Source organism: Neodiprion virginianus, chromosome 1 (genome assembly GCF_021901495.1).
Source record: "Neodiprion virginianus isolate iyNeoVirg1 chromosome 1, iyNeoVirg1.1, whole genome shotgun sequence".
NCBI lineage: Eukaryota > Metazoa > Arthropoda > Insecta > Hymenoptera > Diprionidae > Neodiprion > Neodiprion virginianus.
The window spans coordinates 29815546-29832017 of NC_060877.1; the positions used below are offsets into that span (position 1 = coordinate 29815546).

The 16472-nt window shown below is 38.8% G+C and overlaps 2 protein-coding genes across 2 annotated transcripts; both read left to right on the forward strand.

The window, feature by feature from the left end:
- The first annotated feature begins 48 nt into the window (after positions 1-48).
- On the forward strand, positions 49-3591 carry LOC124306764 (peptidyl-prolyl cis-trans isomerase sig-7). The gene is made up of 5 exons (XM_046767741.1): positions 49-375; positions 522-1012; positions 1081-1322; positions 1562-2240; positions 2454-3591. The coding sequence occupies exons 1-5, from the start codon at positions 306-308 to the stop codon at positions 3297-3299; spliced, it is 2328 nt and encodes a 775-aa protein (XP_046623697.1). The 5' UTR covers positions 49-305; the 3' UTR covers positions 3300-3591.
- A 1763-nt stretch (positions 3592-5354) lies between these two features.
- LOC124306831 (prohormone-2-like) lies at positions 5355-15988 on the forward strand. The gene is made up of 9 exons (XM_046767908.1): positions 5355-5512; positions 8782-8899; positions 8990-9085; positions 9190-9331; positions 9425-9664; positions 12666-12761; positions 12868-12956; positions 13060-13304; positions 13393-15988. The coding sequence occupies exons 2-9, from the start codon at positions 8782-8784 to the stop codon at positions 13522-13524; spliced, it is 1158 nt and encodes a 385-aa protein (XP_046623864.1). The 5' UTR covers positions 5355-5512; the 3' UTR covers positions 13525-15988.
- The last annotated feature ends 484 nt before the right edge of the window (positions 15989-16472 follow it).

The following is a 16472-nucleotide window of genomic DNA, read 5'->3' on the forward strand; positions in this document are numbered from 1 at the left end:
AGTAGGTCGGTAAAATCGGTATCGCATGCACAATATCAGGCATGTGAGGTTTCCATAGAGATATAATCTCTATGGAGGTTTCTTTCTGGCATGTGCGTACGTACGTGTGTTCAAACGAGAACGAAAAGTTTCTGCTTTTATAAAAAAAGAAATAACGCACTTGTACGTTATACATTTGGCATACATAATCTTCTCCCACCATCAGTTGAAATGAGCTAAAGAGTAAACTATCACGGAGAAACATTTCACATTTTCAAAGCGTAGGTTATGTTCGAATAAATTTGACCATTCCTGATATCAACGCGATGGCTGTTGTAATTGAAACAACAGTTGGTGATTTTACTGTTGATTTATTCACCGCAGAACGCCCACAGAGTAAGTGAGATGATACAAATTTTTTTACGTACAAAAATTTTTGAACTGTTCCCAAAGTTAACCTAACTTAACCTAACCTAAGATACGTGACTGATGGTCATCGTATTACTTATTGACGAAGTGTAACAATTCAATACGTCTTGCAGCATGCCGGAATTTCCTGAAACTTTGCAAGATCAAATACTACAACTGGAGCTTATTCCATTCGGTGCAAAGCAGTTTCATTGCACAAACTGGCGATCCTACGGGAACTGGAAAAGGTGGAGAAAGCGTGTACAGTATTGTGCTAGGAGAGAAAGCTAGGTACTATGAAGCAGAACAGATGCCAAAAATAAAACATGACAGGATGGGTTTGATATCCATGGTCAATTGTGGCAACAATATGTTGGGATCACAATTTTTCATAACTCTTGGATCTGAACTTCAGTCTCTAGATGGAGAACATTGCGTTTTTGGTGAAATCACAGAAGGATTAGAGGTTGTCCTTAAATTTAATGAAGCAATATGCGACGGAGATTTCAGACCTTACCAAGATATTAGAATTTCGCACACTGTTATTCTAGAAGACCCGTACGATGATCCACTGGGATTAGTCATTCCAGACAAAAGTCCAGAGCGTACCAAGGAAGCTTTGATGGTACTATTATTTTTCTCTTTAATTTTTATCAATCCATGCTTAGAGAACTAATTGAAAATCATTTTCAGAGTGACAGAATCGGAGCTGATGAAGTCATTGACGATACAGCAGGCATGACTGCCGAGGAGATAGTGGAGATGAGAAAAGAAAGAGAGGCAAAGGCACGGGCTACCATCCTTGAAATTGTCGGAGATCTGCCTGATGCTGATATGGCACCACCTGAAAACGTTTTGTTTGTCTGTAAACTAAACCCAGTGACTGGTGATGATGATTTAGAAATCATATTCAGCAGATTTGGAAAAGTTGTTGGGTTAGTTGTAAATATCTATTACCAGAGGGCGCGTAAATCTTTCAATTCAGGGAAAATGATCTGTGTTTGCGATAGTTTATTGAGAATTTTCGATTTTAAAACAGCCAAGCTTTGAATTAAAGTACAGACTTCCAATAGGTTTTATTTAAGAATTTGTAAGATATTTTCCCTCTTCCACAATTCAACTATTCAAATTTTAGTAATTCATGCAATTTATTACAACAATTTTATTCTTCCAGCTGTGAAGTTATAAGAGATCGTCAAACTGGAGATTCGTTGCAGTATGCATTTGTCGAATTTGCGGATCGAAAGAGTTGTGAAGATGCATATTTTAAGATGGACAATGTACTGATTGACGATCGCCGAATACACGTTGATTTCTCCCAATCGGTATCAAAAATGCGTTGGCGTGGTAAAGGAAAGGGGATTCAGTATTATGACGACAAAGAGAAAGTGAACCAAAATCATGGGAACTCACATGAAACTAATAACAAAAATGGTAGAGAACAAAAGATTCAAGACTATGATAAAGACAAAGAAAGAAAGTGTTCTCTCAGGGAGGAGAGTGAAAGAAAACGGTATCACCAGGAAAACAGAAAGCATACACCGCTAGATGAGACACATAGGAAGAATAACAAAAATAATGATAGACGATCTCATGACAGAGAGACCACTCGGAACTATTATCCGAGAAATTATTCGTGGGAAAGACCTAAAAATACCTATAATCACAGCAAAACAGATCCGGGTGGAAGAAGGAAAGACGAATCAGGCAGATACAGATCAGAAAAGAACAAAAAACGAGACGACAACTATAGAAGCAGAGATCGTAGAGATGATAACAGGAGTAACAATAATGATGAGAGAGGTACTGGCAGAGATAGAAGACATAGGGAAGACTTTGAACGCGACAGAAGGGTACGTCAACCTTTCTTATTACATTTTATTAAATAATGATCATCCGTGTATAATTTAGCTTCAATGTCATCTACAATGGAACACAGTTACACACATGTAACAAGATGTAAACACAGTATATGAAATGAATATTCCTCGTTATTTATTTTCTCGACACATTCGTTCTCCTGATTTGTCAATTAAATTATCTGTCCGGTGTTTTGGATACTACAGGTATCTAACGTAATGACGAGGCACGAGGAAAGGAAAGACCGAGTAAACAATAAATGGGAAGAAGATCAACGAAAAAAAGGGCAAAATGAACAGAGACACAGAAGCGATGGTGATGGACAAATTAGATACCGAAATGACAAGGGGTCGAACAAAAATGGGCGAAAAGGTAACATTGATGTTAGGGGAAGAGAAGTTCATTATAGTTCAAAAGATAGACGAATAGAATCTGCACATAAGGAGGTTGAAAAAACAGCCAGGAGCAAGGAAACAGAAAGTGTACCAGAAAATCGTAATTCAAAATCACAGAAAATGAGCAGTAGCTCATCGTCTGAGGACTCATCAAGTGAATCAGAATCTAAATCAAGCTCTGAGTCTGATAAAAAAACTAAAAGTTCAAAAAAAAAATTGAGAAAAAGAAAACATACCACGACATCAAGTGATTCTTCAGATTCGGATGAGCCAAAAAATAAAATTAAGAAGAAAAAGCGGCGTAAGGACACCTCTGACTCGGATGATAGTGACAACAAGAAAGTCTCTAAAAAAAAATCTGATGCACAAATCAAACGAAAACAGAAACTGAAGAAAAAACAGCTTGATTATGAAAATGCGAAGAAGCTGAAATCAAAGGGAAAAAAGGCTGGTGAAGGTAAGAAGAAACTAAAAAATAAGAAATCGAGAAGAACGAAAGTAAGTTCGTCCTCCGAGAGTGAATCTTCAGGGTCCAGTTCAGATAGCTCACAATCTGATTCTCGAAAAAAGAAAACAAAGTCATCCACAAAAGTGAAAAAGATAAAAAAATCGAAAAAATCAAGAAAACAAACTGAATCGAGTTCGAGTTCTGACTGACAGAAATAATGAATGGTTGTTGGGCGGTGAATCATTTGTTATTACAGAGTGAAACATAATTGAGTACACTTAATCATGGTGCAAGAATGAAAAATATCGAATTATAATGAACGTTGTTCTATTCCCAATCCTGCTACATGGTATAGGCTAGTGATTTACTTAAAATAAATATCATTGAAACCCCATATAAATCCAAAATAGCAACATACGTATATGAAGATGTCATATTTTTGTGCGACATATCACGGTATTGATGATAAATAAAAAAGAACATTTTTTATTCTTAATTTAACATCATAGCTTTCAATTCTAGTCTTATTCTTCTTTTGCCATGAACAAAGAACACGCCCACACCTTCGTTCGAAAAATACTTTAGTACATCATTTTAAGTTGATGTTTGCAGTCTCGCAAGGGCAGACAATGATACGTCTATCCGCAGTAATATCTGATCAGTAAAGCTGGTCTTCGAGCTTGAAGGTACAGGGTGTGCAAATTTTTTCACATTCAAAATAGATCAATATAATCTTAAGCAGGCGAAAAGGTTGAACTTGTAACACCGAAAATGTTTTACACGAATTAAGAAGTGCGTAGGAATTGATTATTCGGCAGTACTCGTAGAATTCTTATCCGTTTTAAGGTTCTCTGGTTAAACTGAAAAAAAATTCGCTTTATTGTCTGTGCCTAGTTGATAACATGACGAGTTTAGATTGTATTGCCTCGTACAGTATAAATTTGTAGTGGCATCAATACAGCCAACAGCACTAGATATTTTGGAGCCAACCCAACAATCGGAAAAGAATAGAAACGGAAAAATTAGCAGAATTATGAATCCCATTTCTTTAAGTTTCCAAATTAAGCATGAGTTATTCCAATGAGACACTGTTCGTTTTAATCTGTTTATTCGTTTCTATTCGATTTTATCTGTTCTTTCCTATCCCGTCATATTCGCGACAATGCCACCTCTAACAGCTTGTTCGTTTCAATTATTTATTTAGAATAAGGGATGGCAATTATCAATCCGAATTGATTCTTTTCAAAGAATACGAAACATCCGTTTGGATAAAGAAATCGGAATAGATCGTATTGAAATTCTCAATCCGTTTCTATTCTTTTCCGATTTTTGGGAAAGGAGAGTAGCAGGTTGAATTCACGTATCATAGGATGGCGGAGAAACCATTCAGTCTACACTGGAGTTGGACGGGTTTCATGAATGAAACCATCCCTTAGCATCAACAGGCGTCTCTTACTACGAAGTCTCTTCGATCGATCCGAACTACCGGGAATCCCCACCCTAAGGCTACGGGCTAAACGAGGCACCACCGAGCATCGCTTGTGCGTCTCTTTCAAGAATCCACCGATGACGTCAACGCCGCGGTGTGCTGCATCCCCCACGCTCACCCCGAACCCAAATACAGTCGCAAATCGGAGAACTCGCGACACTGTGACATCAGCGCAAATAATCCAATGGATTCAGCGGAGAAAAATGGTCAATTCTAAGCTGACGAAATTTTTTTAGGCGCATGAATACGATGATAAAAATTTCACAGCAAACTTCAATTGGGATGATAAATGTTGGGACCATGTCGCATCTTCGTCCATTCATCGAATTCTCAAAAAATTAGAATTCTTTCCAACCAACCATCTTACGGAGCGATAGGATTTCCTTGGCTCGTATCGTTCGGCAAATGAAACCAATAAAACTGTAAGAAAAGAACGTTTTATCTTCGGCTCATGCTTCATCGGTTCAAAGACAAGAACATCCAAGCACTCGATTTATATCTCCCGTCAAAGGACGCGGCGACACGGTTTTCATTACTACCCATAGCGGCCCCGCGTCCTTCTTTTTCCGGGCTTTGATTTTCCCTCAACGATGAAATAAATTACTCGTACAAAAGGAAGGAGGGGTATTTCCCGGCCCCTCGAGATACTCCCCTTTCGTTTCGTTCATCCCTTGCTCTGACGCGTGGGCGTCGTAGGCGTAGGCGTTGCAGGTGGGGAGGAATCTGCGGGGGTGGCTGATCGACCGCCTGCCTCGCCACCGTGGCTCCCGCGCCGAGCCCTGCCACCCAGCACTGCTTCCCGGACCGTCAGAGCTTCAGGTGGTTTCACTTTCGAGTCTCCACTGATCGGCGCAACCCTCAGAACCAGACGGACGATAGAAGGAAGAAGACTAGCGAGAGGCTACTGCTTGGAGACAACAGGGACACGCTAAGGTGAAGTTTTAATTTTTAAACATTCGGGAGTAGGAAGGTCAAATTCGTCGTTTATAAATATCGTAATATTAAACAAGTAAATTTGCGCTGTCGGAGAATTTTCTCATGCTTTCGGCACGGATGAGAAAAACTAACTATGTTACAGCATTAGTATTTCTAGCATTAAGCTAACACCGAACTTCTTGAAGAAAAACGAAGCAATTGCGTAAAAAATTTCTAGAGATGTTGGAATAATAGGACATATTCGATTTTTGTTTGTCATATGGTAATTTCTTTTCACCAGTCAAATTTTCAACTCACCGACAGCGATGTGATTTTTGTGTTTGTTCATTCGGGCGTTGGGTAATTTTTTGGGTAGGATGAATGCTCCTTATGTAAATGTGGATACAGGTACCCTAAGGTAAGATTGATGTTGGAGCCTTTATCATCGCTTCAAAAACAAAGCTAATAGAATTACAATTTACTTGGAATATCATGTTTGTCGACCAGCTTTTCGTACACCTTGATAAATAATACGTCATTTCCACGTAACTGCTTCATTCCTCGTTATAATTATCAATTTTGGTATCCCATTGAATATGCAAGGCTTTAGAGATGATTTAAATATTCATCAAGGCGATAGAGAAACTTCTAAAATTGATATATTCTACGTAGTAACTTTAACGTGTCTTGTAACTGAAAAGTAGGTATGCTCAAGAACCTCGAGTTCAATATGACTTTTTCGAGTTCGCATAATATTTATATCGCACGTGATACTTACATTAATTATTACACAGAAATTCACATAGTTTCAATAACGAGAGTAATCTTCCAAATTAGCTATCCAGTAATAACCAACCGCGACGAAATAGAACGAAAAACTTGTAAAAGTGACATTCACTGTAAATTTTTCGAAAATTTTCATTATCAGTATACGTTGTTTGCTACTGTTTGAAAAAACGGGAACAAACGTTGTTTGTTACTTACTTATTTTCATGTCCCAAAACTTTGGCATATGGATACTACATTCGTCACGATCTATCGAACCTTTTCTTTTTAATATTGAACCAGGGTAGAATGTTTTATGGATCCAGCGCAGTGCGCTTCTATCTACAGATTAGAGATTAAACGTCTTTTTATAGGGCACGTTATACCTATCCTTTGTATGTATATTAATCCGCTATCCATACATATTTCAAATTACTCGTAGTATATTAGTATAATCTCTCAGAATATTAAGAGCGTTTTTTACACCCACGCTGTTCTATAGAAATTTTTCAAAATATATTGCAAAATAATCGCTATTAGAGCCCTGACCCTAGTTTTTAAAACATAGCAGGAAACCGTCAAACTTTTATCTTTGCGTATTATCAGCTTCATGAAATCAGATATCAATTATTTACAAATTGCTTTGTCACACAACAGCCAGTTTGGAAAATTTATATTAGGAATATTTTGTAGATCAAAATAACGGCAAAAAATCTAAAAATTACTTGTCAGAGCTTTTGATGTCGTTACTGACTCGCTAGCTGGCTGCGGCTGACCGAATACTGCTCATACTACTTGCGTTGAATGTTCAGTCTACCTTTTCAGTACACAATAACTCTGTTGGAACCGTCGGAACTAAAGGTTCAGTTTCTGTTTATTCATTTATTTCAAACTTCGCATAAATATACGCACAGTTTATCGTTGCAATGAAACATGTAGAAACATGGTTAAAGGCGAATGAGTTGGATTATTTGAAATATAGGTAGAACTGACAGCAGTACGCTGATCATGGGCTCGTTTTCCTCAAGCGAACGATGGCTAATTTCAAGCCATATTATATTCAAGTACGATAATCCATACATGTTTATGTATATAAATCGTATCTCCATTTATTTTTCGCGTTTCTGACTGTACACTGTAATTTATTTATATTGATTTTTCCGCCCCGAATATTTGACAATGGTATAGGTATTTTTAATAGAGAGAGGCAGAAAGAGAACGAGAGAGACAGAGAGAGAGAGAGAGAAAGAGATTATGATTATTTGCGCTTCAGAGCAATAATTATATTGACATAGGAATTATGTTTAGTGAGTTAAAACCATGGAGCGTGACATACGCGACGATTTGTTGTTTGCAATAACGCTATCGATAAACTAGTTTATCATTATCATTTGGAATCACGAATACTGAGGAAAGAGGCGCAATAATACGGACTTGAGTCTCTGTAACAATGGCAGTTCTACGCATTTCAAATTAATAGTTTCGAGATACATGTTCAGAACCCCAAACTATAAGAGAATGCAAAAAAAAAAATAATCGAATTTTGAAGTTTCTGGATGGTAATACCCCTTAATTGAGAAACAGTTTGGGTGCTTTTGTGCAGGTCTACCGGAGACCTTAGGGAGGCGTGTATAAGTACGGGTGATGTTTGCGCCGTCGACTTGGCAACAAGTTCCCTTGACTAATTAATATTTAAACAAGCCGCACCCTGTCCCACCAGGTTGATGTTGTCAGCTACCAACTAGCGCGTACTTACCTCATTCGCTTTCTCCGAGCATCAAGAACCCTAGCAAGCATCCAATTAATTTTCTACCCCATCGCCCAGCATTTATCTCAAACTTTGTTGACTCAAGGTACTTCACTGCTAAAATGTTTAATCGTGTTTATTTCCCCGTGCTCTCAATTTTCTTGACACATTCTAACTGCGGCAACAGGTCTCGTCGTAAAGCCAAAACTGTCGAAAACGGTCAGTGTTTAATTTCTTACATCTCTTCGTAGAGAAGGATTTTCCAATACGCAATTAAACCATATCTCATTTTCGCTTTGCTACGTTGAAGCATCATTGATGATGATAAGTTGCCGCTTCGGTATTTCATGCGGTAATCTGATTATTTTTTCGGGTTAAAAATTATGGTTCTACTCATTTTCCAATAGGCGTACAACAAAAACGGGTTATCTTCAATAAAGTTGCGATTTCTACGACTGAAGAGCGAAATAGTTATAGTAAAAATAAATTTCAATAGTATGAACATGGAATGAAGCGATTACGTTCAAAGATGAGGATTAAGTCAGTACTGCTTTCGTTGAACAGAAAATTATCATATTTTCATCAAAACTTTGAGATCGCGACGGCATACTTGCATTATGTTTTGATTTTCTATTTTCTATTTTACAACTCCGATATTTTTTGAAAGAAACTTGTTATTACACTGCTGAAAGTATGCGATAATTCATCAAAACAGCAGATATTCATGTCCAGTTTTCGTTTGGCGTTGACATTGAAACTATGGTATTTTGTGTAGATGGTTTCAGCGTGGCTTGGAATTCTGGCCATTGGTCTATTGGCATTGATGACCGATGCGCTGTCCACGACATTGATGGAAGATGTCCAACGAGCTGATCAAGCCCTACGACCTAAGGGTACGTTAAACGTGTCCGCAGAGTCGTTCATAGATATATGTAGTAAAATTGCAAGACCAGACGATTCTATAATTTCATTGTAATTTACAGTGAAACGCGCTCAAGAACTGCTTATGTTCGGAAACCAGCAGAATCGTCAAGCTGAAAATGCACCGGGTAACTTGTTCTCACCGACAGCTGAAAAACGTAAATAACATTTCAACATTACATTCGCTCAAATTTTATGCGATACTTTGTCAAACTTGCACTCGACACGGCGATTGATCATAAAATAAATAATAATTACTCAGGAACAATCGGATCTTCGGGGCTGGAAGAAATAAAGAGCGCTTTCCCTGCGACGGAGAAGTTTAGCCGTACAAAACCATTAGCGAGTGCGATGCACGAGGCATACCAGGAGAAACATTTACCCACCTACTACAAGGGTTATCAGTAAGTGTATTTTTTGAATCCGAAATTTTTAGCCCTAAAGAATTTTCAACTTTTCCGTCACCGCAACCTCGTTTCACTTTAATTATCGCCCAGGTACGGAAAGATACTTGACAACCAGCTGGAAGATAACCCGCGTAACTGGTTGGAAGATAACACACGCACCTGGGACGTTTCTGCGTATCCCCGATATTACAGCGTCGGTGATGACCGTCGCAAAAGATCCGACGGCAGCTTCTCATCCACACCTGCATCGACACACGTTCCGATGCAGTCGACTTCGTCCCCCCCAGCAACCGAAATGCCCCAGCAGCCCGTCGCTCAGGCGAAACGAAGGTAAGTTTTTAATTTTACTGAAAAAAAAAAAAAAAGAAACACGCTCTTACTCAAATTTGATACCTCGTATTACCCGGTACTTAGTCTTTCGCTACCCATTGGCTCCTTCGAGCATTCCTTCGAAACGGTTAGTACAACGCAATTTCTCCCGTTGCGAACTAACGGCGTGGCACTTCGCCACCCTCTGGGAGAGTTTTTCCCTTTGACAATCTACCCTTTCGTAAATGATTAACCTTGCTCGGCCGCACTGTGACAATTTCATCCCAAGCCAAATTTCACTTTGGAACTTTATTCTACGTAACGTTTTCGATTAGATGCCAATGTATAGTATAAAATATGATAATTTTCGCACTCAAATCATCGTGGATTCACATTTTAGAAGGATTCAAGATAATTCATGAATTTTTTTTTTTTGAAAAACTGTACGTGAATGCTTTGGTCTCAGTGCAATCGCGGAGGGTTAACCATTCCAACGAACCTAGCTCGAATTATTATCGATAAACACTTTAGTTGTCAGCCACGGGAGCAAATCGGGCATGAATTTATCCGTACAACGTATAATCGGTTTGCATGAACGCGATAGAGAAAAGTATTGGAGCCGAAGCTCTATAAGCTTAGTAATAAATCTATCTACCTACAAGGAATGCTTGTGTCGAATGGGCTTTTAAGTTTCATCAAAGGAAAAAGATCATTTGAAACTGAATACCCGACCGGTGAACTTCATTAGGCAAATCCCAAATGGGCAAAGCGCAGTTGCGAAAAAAAGCTTTTCTAGTAACGAATGGCGAACGTGACAAGCACTGCAAGTGAACCTACCAACGACAAGCGAATAATTTGCATATATACGAAGTTACGAAACCGTCGACATTGAGTTTACAACCCACGTAAGCTAGACCGTGATATACATATTTATATAACCGCTAGATGCGCGAACCCATGCGTTCTTCGTCCACAAATCGAGTTCAAATGAGTTATTGAAAAGTGTTTTGAAAAAACTGTTTAATTCTGTACAGACTTATACAGTGAATGTATTTTGAATTTCATAGGAGCTAATCTGTAAGAGCACGAAGAGAACACTTTTTCCCGTTAGAAAATGATAAGTCGGAAAGCTGCTCACTCTGAGCTTTCCAAATAACGTATTATGTTGTTTATGCGAAAGACAAATTGCGCGTTAATGGGTCCTTTCAACGTACACGAATAAAACCGACTGAAAATAATTGTACCAGTATGGTACATCTTGCGGAGGATTGTCGTCGACTAATACCTCCGTGCATAATTCACTATCGCGTAATTAATCGAGTGCCCTCGAGTCCTGCATTTAATAGAATGTTCCGCATGTTCGGTGCAATGCTGCGACACCACAAGGGTTTTGTCGCAGGTTACCAGGCCACCTGTAGCGTGGGCGCAGAAGGCAGTATGGATCGATCTGTTTTGTTATCTGGATAGGGTCGTCGGTTGCGCTTGCGAAATGGTTCGCACGACGGTTGCCAAGCAACGTGTCGATCGAGAGAGAAAACCATGAAAGAGAAGAGGACTGTAAAACTATGGAGACGTAACGATGATTCGCTTCGTCGTCTGTTGCGTCGACGGAGACTGTTGCACTCGATAAAGGTGAAAAGTTAATGCGCAGTATTGTTACGCAGGGAAAGAGCCTTACAGCCCTTGTATCGAGCACAGGATAATAAAGAGCATGGTTCTAAGGCTGAATAATCTGCCGCTTGAACTGACCTAAATTTCTATCCACAATCCGTATCAAGAAAGCTGTTGAATAACTTATTATACCAACAACACGCGCAGTCCTTCATCCTTAGAAATCGCTCAAAGCGATGACAATCATCCATAGGTCGTGGGGATTTTAGAGTAAGCGTTGATAAGCGTCCGACTCACTTAGTTATACATACGTAGGTGCTTTCGTTGAGCAAATCGTAGTCGCGTACCGCCACTCGGAGTCATTTTAACTGGTCGTTACGTTTAAGTACAGCTTGAAATTAATGTTTTCTAAACTACGTAGTCCCAGAGGACTAGGATTGGACGTGAGGCGCCCGTCATTCCCGTTCTAGGTGGGTGAAGATAGATGCGGATATGGGAATGGGGCGGTCGATAGCTCTGCAGAAGTCTGTATTTTCGAGGGTTCACTGACGGGGGTTTGGGAGGGGCTCCCTTCATGGATCGGAAAAGGTGAATGGAAGCCCCAGCTGTAAACTGGGTCATGCAGTTTGGCGCTCGTTGTTTTCCAAATATTGAAGGGGTTGGAGGGTAGCACGCGTCATCTGGACCACCCGATCAGGCAGAGTTGGGTATCGACCGACCACGATTAATGCGCCCATTCGGAGTCCTGAAACAGCAGTGTCCTAAAGTTCTCCGAATCACTAGTCAGGTCCGGAGCAATTTAGAGGGTCTAAATTATGCGATTACCCGTTAACGTCGGCTTTCCGAATTTAAGCGCATCTCGCGGATCATCGGGTTACTTATTATCATTTATCAAATGTAATAAAGCTGAAGCTAGCAGCTAGAGTTTGCAGCCCCATGTGTTAAACTAGAAAAACGCTGTTCAGTTTTATCCTCATAATTCTATAAAAGTGTGGGGGATTCAAGGTATTTCACAAAATTTTGATACTTGGACTTTACCCTCACATCCCATTCAAATGAACAATAGAACATTTGGCTGCTAGCTTCAGCCTCATCCAAATCTAACAACGTCCGATCAGACAAGCAGCAGCTTTATCTATTACTCTAAGTATTGCTTGATGGATGAACAATTCTATGCGTTCCGGTCACGCGACGGTGAAAGGTCATCTCGATATATGTTACATACACTGGAACATGTTTCCAAGAAGTAATTTTGCCCACTGCGGACCGACTGTAATTGGATAAATAACATTGTACTATAGGGATATCGTTTGACGTCGTGTACGGCAATTGTCGGACATTTATTCTTAGCCTTTAACTATATAAACGACACACGCGTTAGTCCTTGGGCTTTTTTTCATCTGTTTCACAGCCTTCCGTTGTACCAGGAATCTCGCTACAAGCGGGAACTAGACCCTCAGGATGTTCTGGCACTTCTGTCACTTTGGGAAGCTGAGCGTCGCGAAGGGTAATGTTATTTGATACTACAATAAAGCTTCGTTGCTATTTTTAACCACTAAAAAAAACATAGTTTAAAATTCAACAAAATTAAACCTACACTTTTCCGGGTTCAGAAACTGGCCCGCGTATGATACTGACGAGTACGAAAATGGGGACGACGAAAACAGCATCGTAGACGTTGACGAGGAAGATCCTAGGAATGGTAAGTTCGTCCTTATAATTCTGACGTTGAAGGTCAGTCAAGGACCTACTCAGTCCTCACTTCGATTCTATCGTAATGCTATATTTTTCGTGAAATAAAACAGGCGCTGCTTGGTTAGAGGGGCCTATCTATTCGCCGCGGCACTTTAACGTAGGAAACGATGCCCTCGCATCTTCTGATATTGGAATTCCCCGGTCACGGCCTGCAAACTATTATGACCGATACGGCAATCAGTTCGGTCAACAGTACGGCGGTGCTCTATACGGTACACCTCAGTACGGAACTGGTTACACTCGGAACGATTACAACCCGGACAAGAGATTTATGGTTTCCAAGAGGAGGTCGCAGGTAAGTCGAAGATAAAAGACGGGAAAGATTCTTAGCCATCGAAAGATATGATGCTGAAAGATGGGTAACGACATTTTTTGGGGTTCAGGCCTACAGACCTTACGATGGAAGGAAAGCCATGGTCAACCTTGCCGAACTCTTGAGAGCGCTTCCGCAAAATTATGGCAGCTACCCAAATGACAGAGCTGAATCAAGCTACTACCACCGCATTAATTTGTAATTTTATCCGAACGATACGATGAACCATCGAAACGAACCGATGATTTCAGGTTCGTTTGTCCGAAAAGAAATCATTTGTCTTGGTATCAGGTAAACGTCTGCAATTAACACATTGTGAATAAAGTTTTCTGTTTCAAGCATCTAAATCTTGTGTAGGTACCTATATTACCTGTATATATACAACGCGATATAGTTACGTACGTATCGATTCTTTCATCCATGGTACTTACTGTTATAACACAATAAAGCTGACACGCTGATTGATCCCATTTATCCATGTGAGAAATTCGCGTTCTACGGCTTTTGAGTAACAGGGGACTTGTCAATAATGTTTTCAGCTTTTGAAAGTGAACTGAGAAACGGATCAATGCATTACAATGCAATGATTTATTACTTATGCATTGTACACAAATCCAGTCTGCTTGTAATAATCTTTATTTAGTTCATTCCTGACATCACATTTATCGAACTGTTCGTTTAAACTTATTTTATTTTAATCTTAGCTAAAGTGAACATGTCTTTTTTTCGAAATCAATATGACCGGTTCGGTTCTTTACTGAAACCGTGGTAAAGAAAAAAAGATGCAAAACCGCCTTGCTTCTGTTCAAAGTAACGCAACTAACATATCTAATTACCAAATCACCGTGCTACCACACCTTCGAAACCATGGAACTGAAAGTTTGTATTATAAATACCAAATTTGTGGAAACTGTTTACACATGCAAGACTATAATATCTACTAATTAATATAACGAGATTAACGTATATTTAATCCCTGACTGTGTCGTTGTGATCTATGGTTAACCGAAGATCATCTGAATTCTTCGCAAAGTCTTCCGATGACCAATTACAATTCCTGACAATTGATTGATCGAATACCGGGATGTTTGGAATAATTCTAGCATCATGAAGTTTCGCGTTATTCACTGGATGCTCTGTGTTTTGCATTAGAAAATATTTTTTTCTGAATAATAGTTTAACTATAACGCCAGAGCTAATGAAATGTGATTTTGAACATTGAAAAACGCGATAGGATATCAGATGAACACATGGCATGTGTGAAACAAATTTTGTAACTTTCATTTCACATGCTTTGGCTGTAGGTTTTGCGAAATGGACTCGAACTCACAGCTGAGATTTTGGTCCGTTGGATTTTATCCTCCTTTTCGGACTCTATTGCTAATTCGCATACATAAATGGTAGGAAGGGTAATTTGCAAAGCGTTACTCTCTAGATTCTCCAGTTAACCATAGGCTAACTAAGATTGTATTAGTATAGTGTACTTAAAGTATGTTTCAATATGTTTCACCTGACTGCGTTTATAGTATTTATGTCAAATGAAATTTTTTTCTAATGCTGGAATTGGAACCACATTGCAGGAAGATTACGCAATTTTTGCAATCAATTACGTTTTAATAAATGTGCTTATAGCTATGTGACATAACGATTCATCAATTACATACATAACTTATCAATTATACGGAATTTTCTACATTCACAGAAGGATTTGGTCCGAATTCAAACCCCAAATCTCGTCTCAGCTTGCGAAACTAATTATTTCAATCAATGGATGATAATATCATGAGCTTACTTCACTGATTATATAAATCATTCAAACGATAATTTTTGCTAAATGAATTAGTCTTTGAATTTATTAAAATTCTTGTAACCACTGTGCAAACCTGAAACATGTATAATGAGATAGAAATGCTCGTTAAATTTAACTCCAACTTGTTCTGCGCGACAGCGACCGAGTTATGTTTCGTTGCATAGTCAAGCATTTATTCGATCGAAAATGTCAAGACACTAACCGTATACAAAGGGCTTATTTTAAGCGTACCCTTTGGATCCTATTGTAATTTGTATAAACTATAATATTGTCAATACTATTGTATGTGTCTATAAGTGGTATGACAAATTTTCAAATGATACGACAGATTTATTGCGTCCTAAAAGCGAAATGCGGTGACCGTAATTCAAGGTGCTATATGCATTGTGATGTCATGAAGAGTATCGAGATAACTTTGATAGTTTGAATATGATCAGAGGGCAAGGGTAACGTAAAATATTGCAGTCAAATTGAGAGGAGAAAAAATAAGTAAAATAAAAGGTTCAAACTAATCTGTCCCTCTTCGTTGGATAATGTAAAATCAATCACCAATCGAATTCGATTGAGGGCATGGATGGAAAAGAGAGCCTAAGTCGATTTCGACCTTTTTCCAATGATCTCAATGCTTGACACAAAGCAGGTATGTATATAGAACAAGCTCTGAAATCGGATTAGGCTCCTTTGAAAAAAATCTATTCAAATGCCATCAAGCTCATGGCATTTAAATGTGTATTTTACGGGGTTGTAAGCGGTGGGTATGTCTCGTATCGGAAGAACGTCACGCGATTTTGAAACGATTGACAACTGACAGTTATCTTGCGAATCTAATTAAAAAAAAAAAAAAACAATAACTGTCCACAGAAAAGTGTGGCAATGATAAAATACAGGCATTACCGAGGCATATGCGACTACAGCTTTACCACGTTTTTCTCGGTTTTTTCGAAACGAAGATCTTCGATTTAGGCCGATTTAGCCAGGTTGTTCCATCCATATCTTCAGATACGATACCCTCGCGTTACGACATATACTACTTTGCCGTGATATATGGTCATTTGTAGTCTACCTATGTAATGTAATGTTACAATCTAATCTGATACATATGCATATATATGTGTGTGTGTATATGTATATGTATATATATATATATATACAATAACTTTACCTTGAAAATATTTTTCAATCAGTGGTGCTTTCGTTCGATCAATGTATGGGTAAAGTGTAAGAGGGATAAGAGACGAACAATAAAAGATTATATTCTATGCATGCACTATCCGACTTTCCCAATTCATGTTTAATTTATTTCACTTCAGTCGTTTTCGACACGAATATTTTAGCGTTAT

Coding starts and splice junctions, on each gene's coding strand:
- LOC124306764 (XM_046767741.1), top strand. CDS start 306: ATGGCTGTTGTAATTGAAACAACAGTTGGTGATTTTACTGTTGATTTA. Junction 376..521: donor CACCGCAGAACGCCCACAGA/GTAAGTGAGATG, acceptor TACGTCTTGCAG/CATGCCGGAATTTCCTGAAA. Junction 1,323..1,561: donor AGATTTGGAAAAGTTGTTGG/GTTAGTTGTAAA, acceptor TTATTCTTCCAG/CTGTGAAGTTATAAGAGATC.
- LOC124306831 (XM_046767908.1), top strand. CDS start 8,782: ATGGTTTCAGCGTGGCTTGGAATTCTGGCCATTGGTCTATTGGCATTG. Junction 8,900..8,989: donor TCAAGCCCTACGACCTAAGG/GTACGTTAAACG, acceptor TGTAATTTACAG/TGAAACGCGCTCAAGAACTG. Junction 12,762..12,867: donor GAAGCTGAGCGTCGCGAAGG/GTAATGTTATTT, acceptor TTCCGGGTTCAG/AAACTGGCCCGCGTATGATA.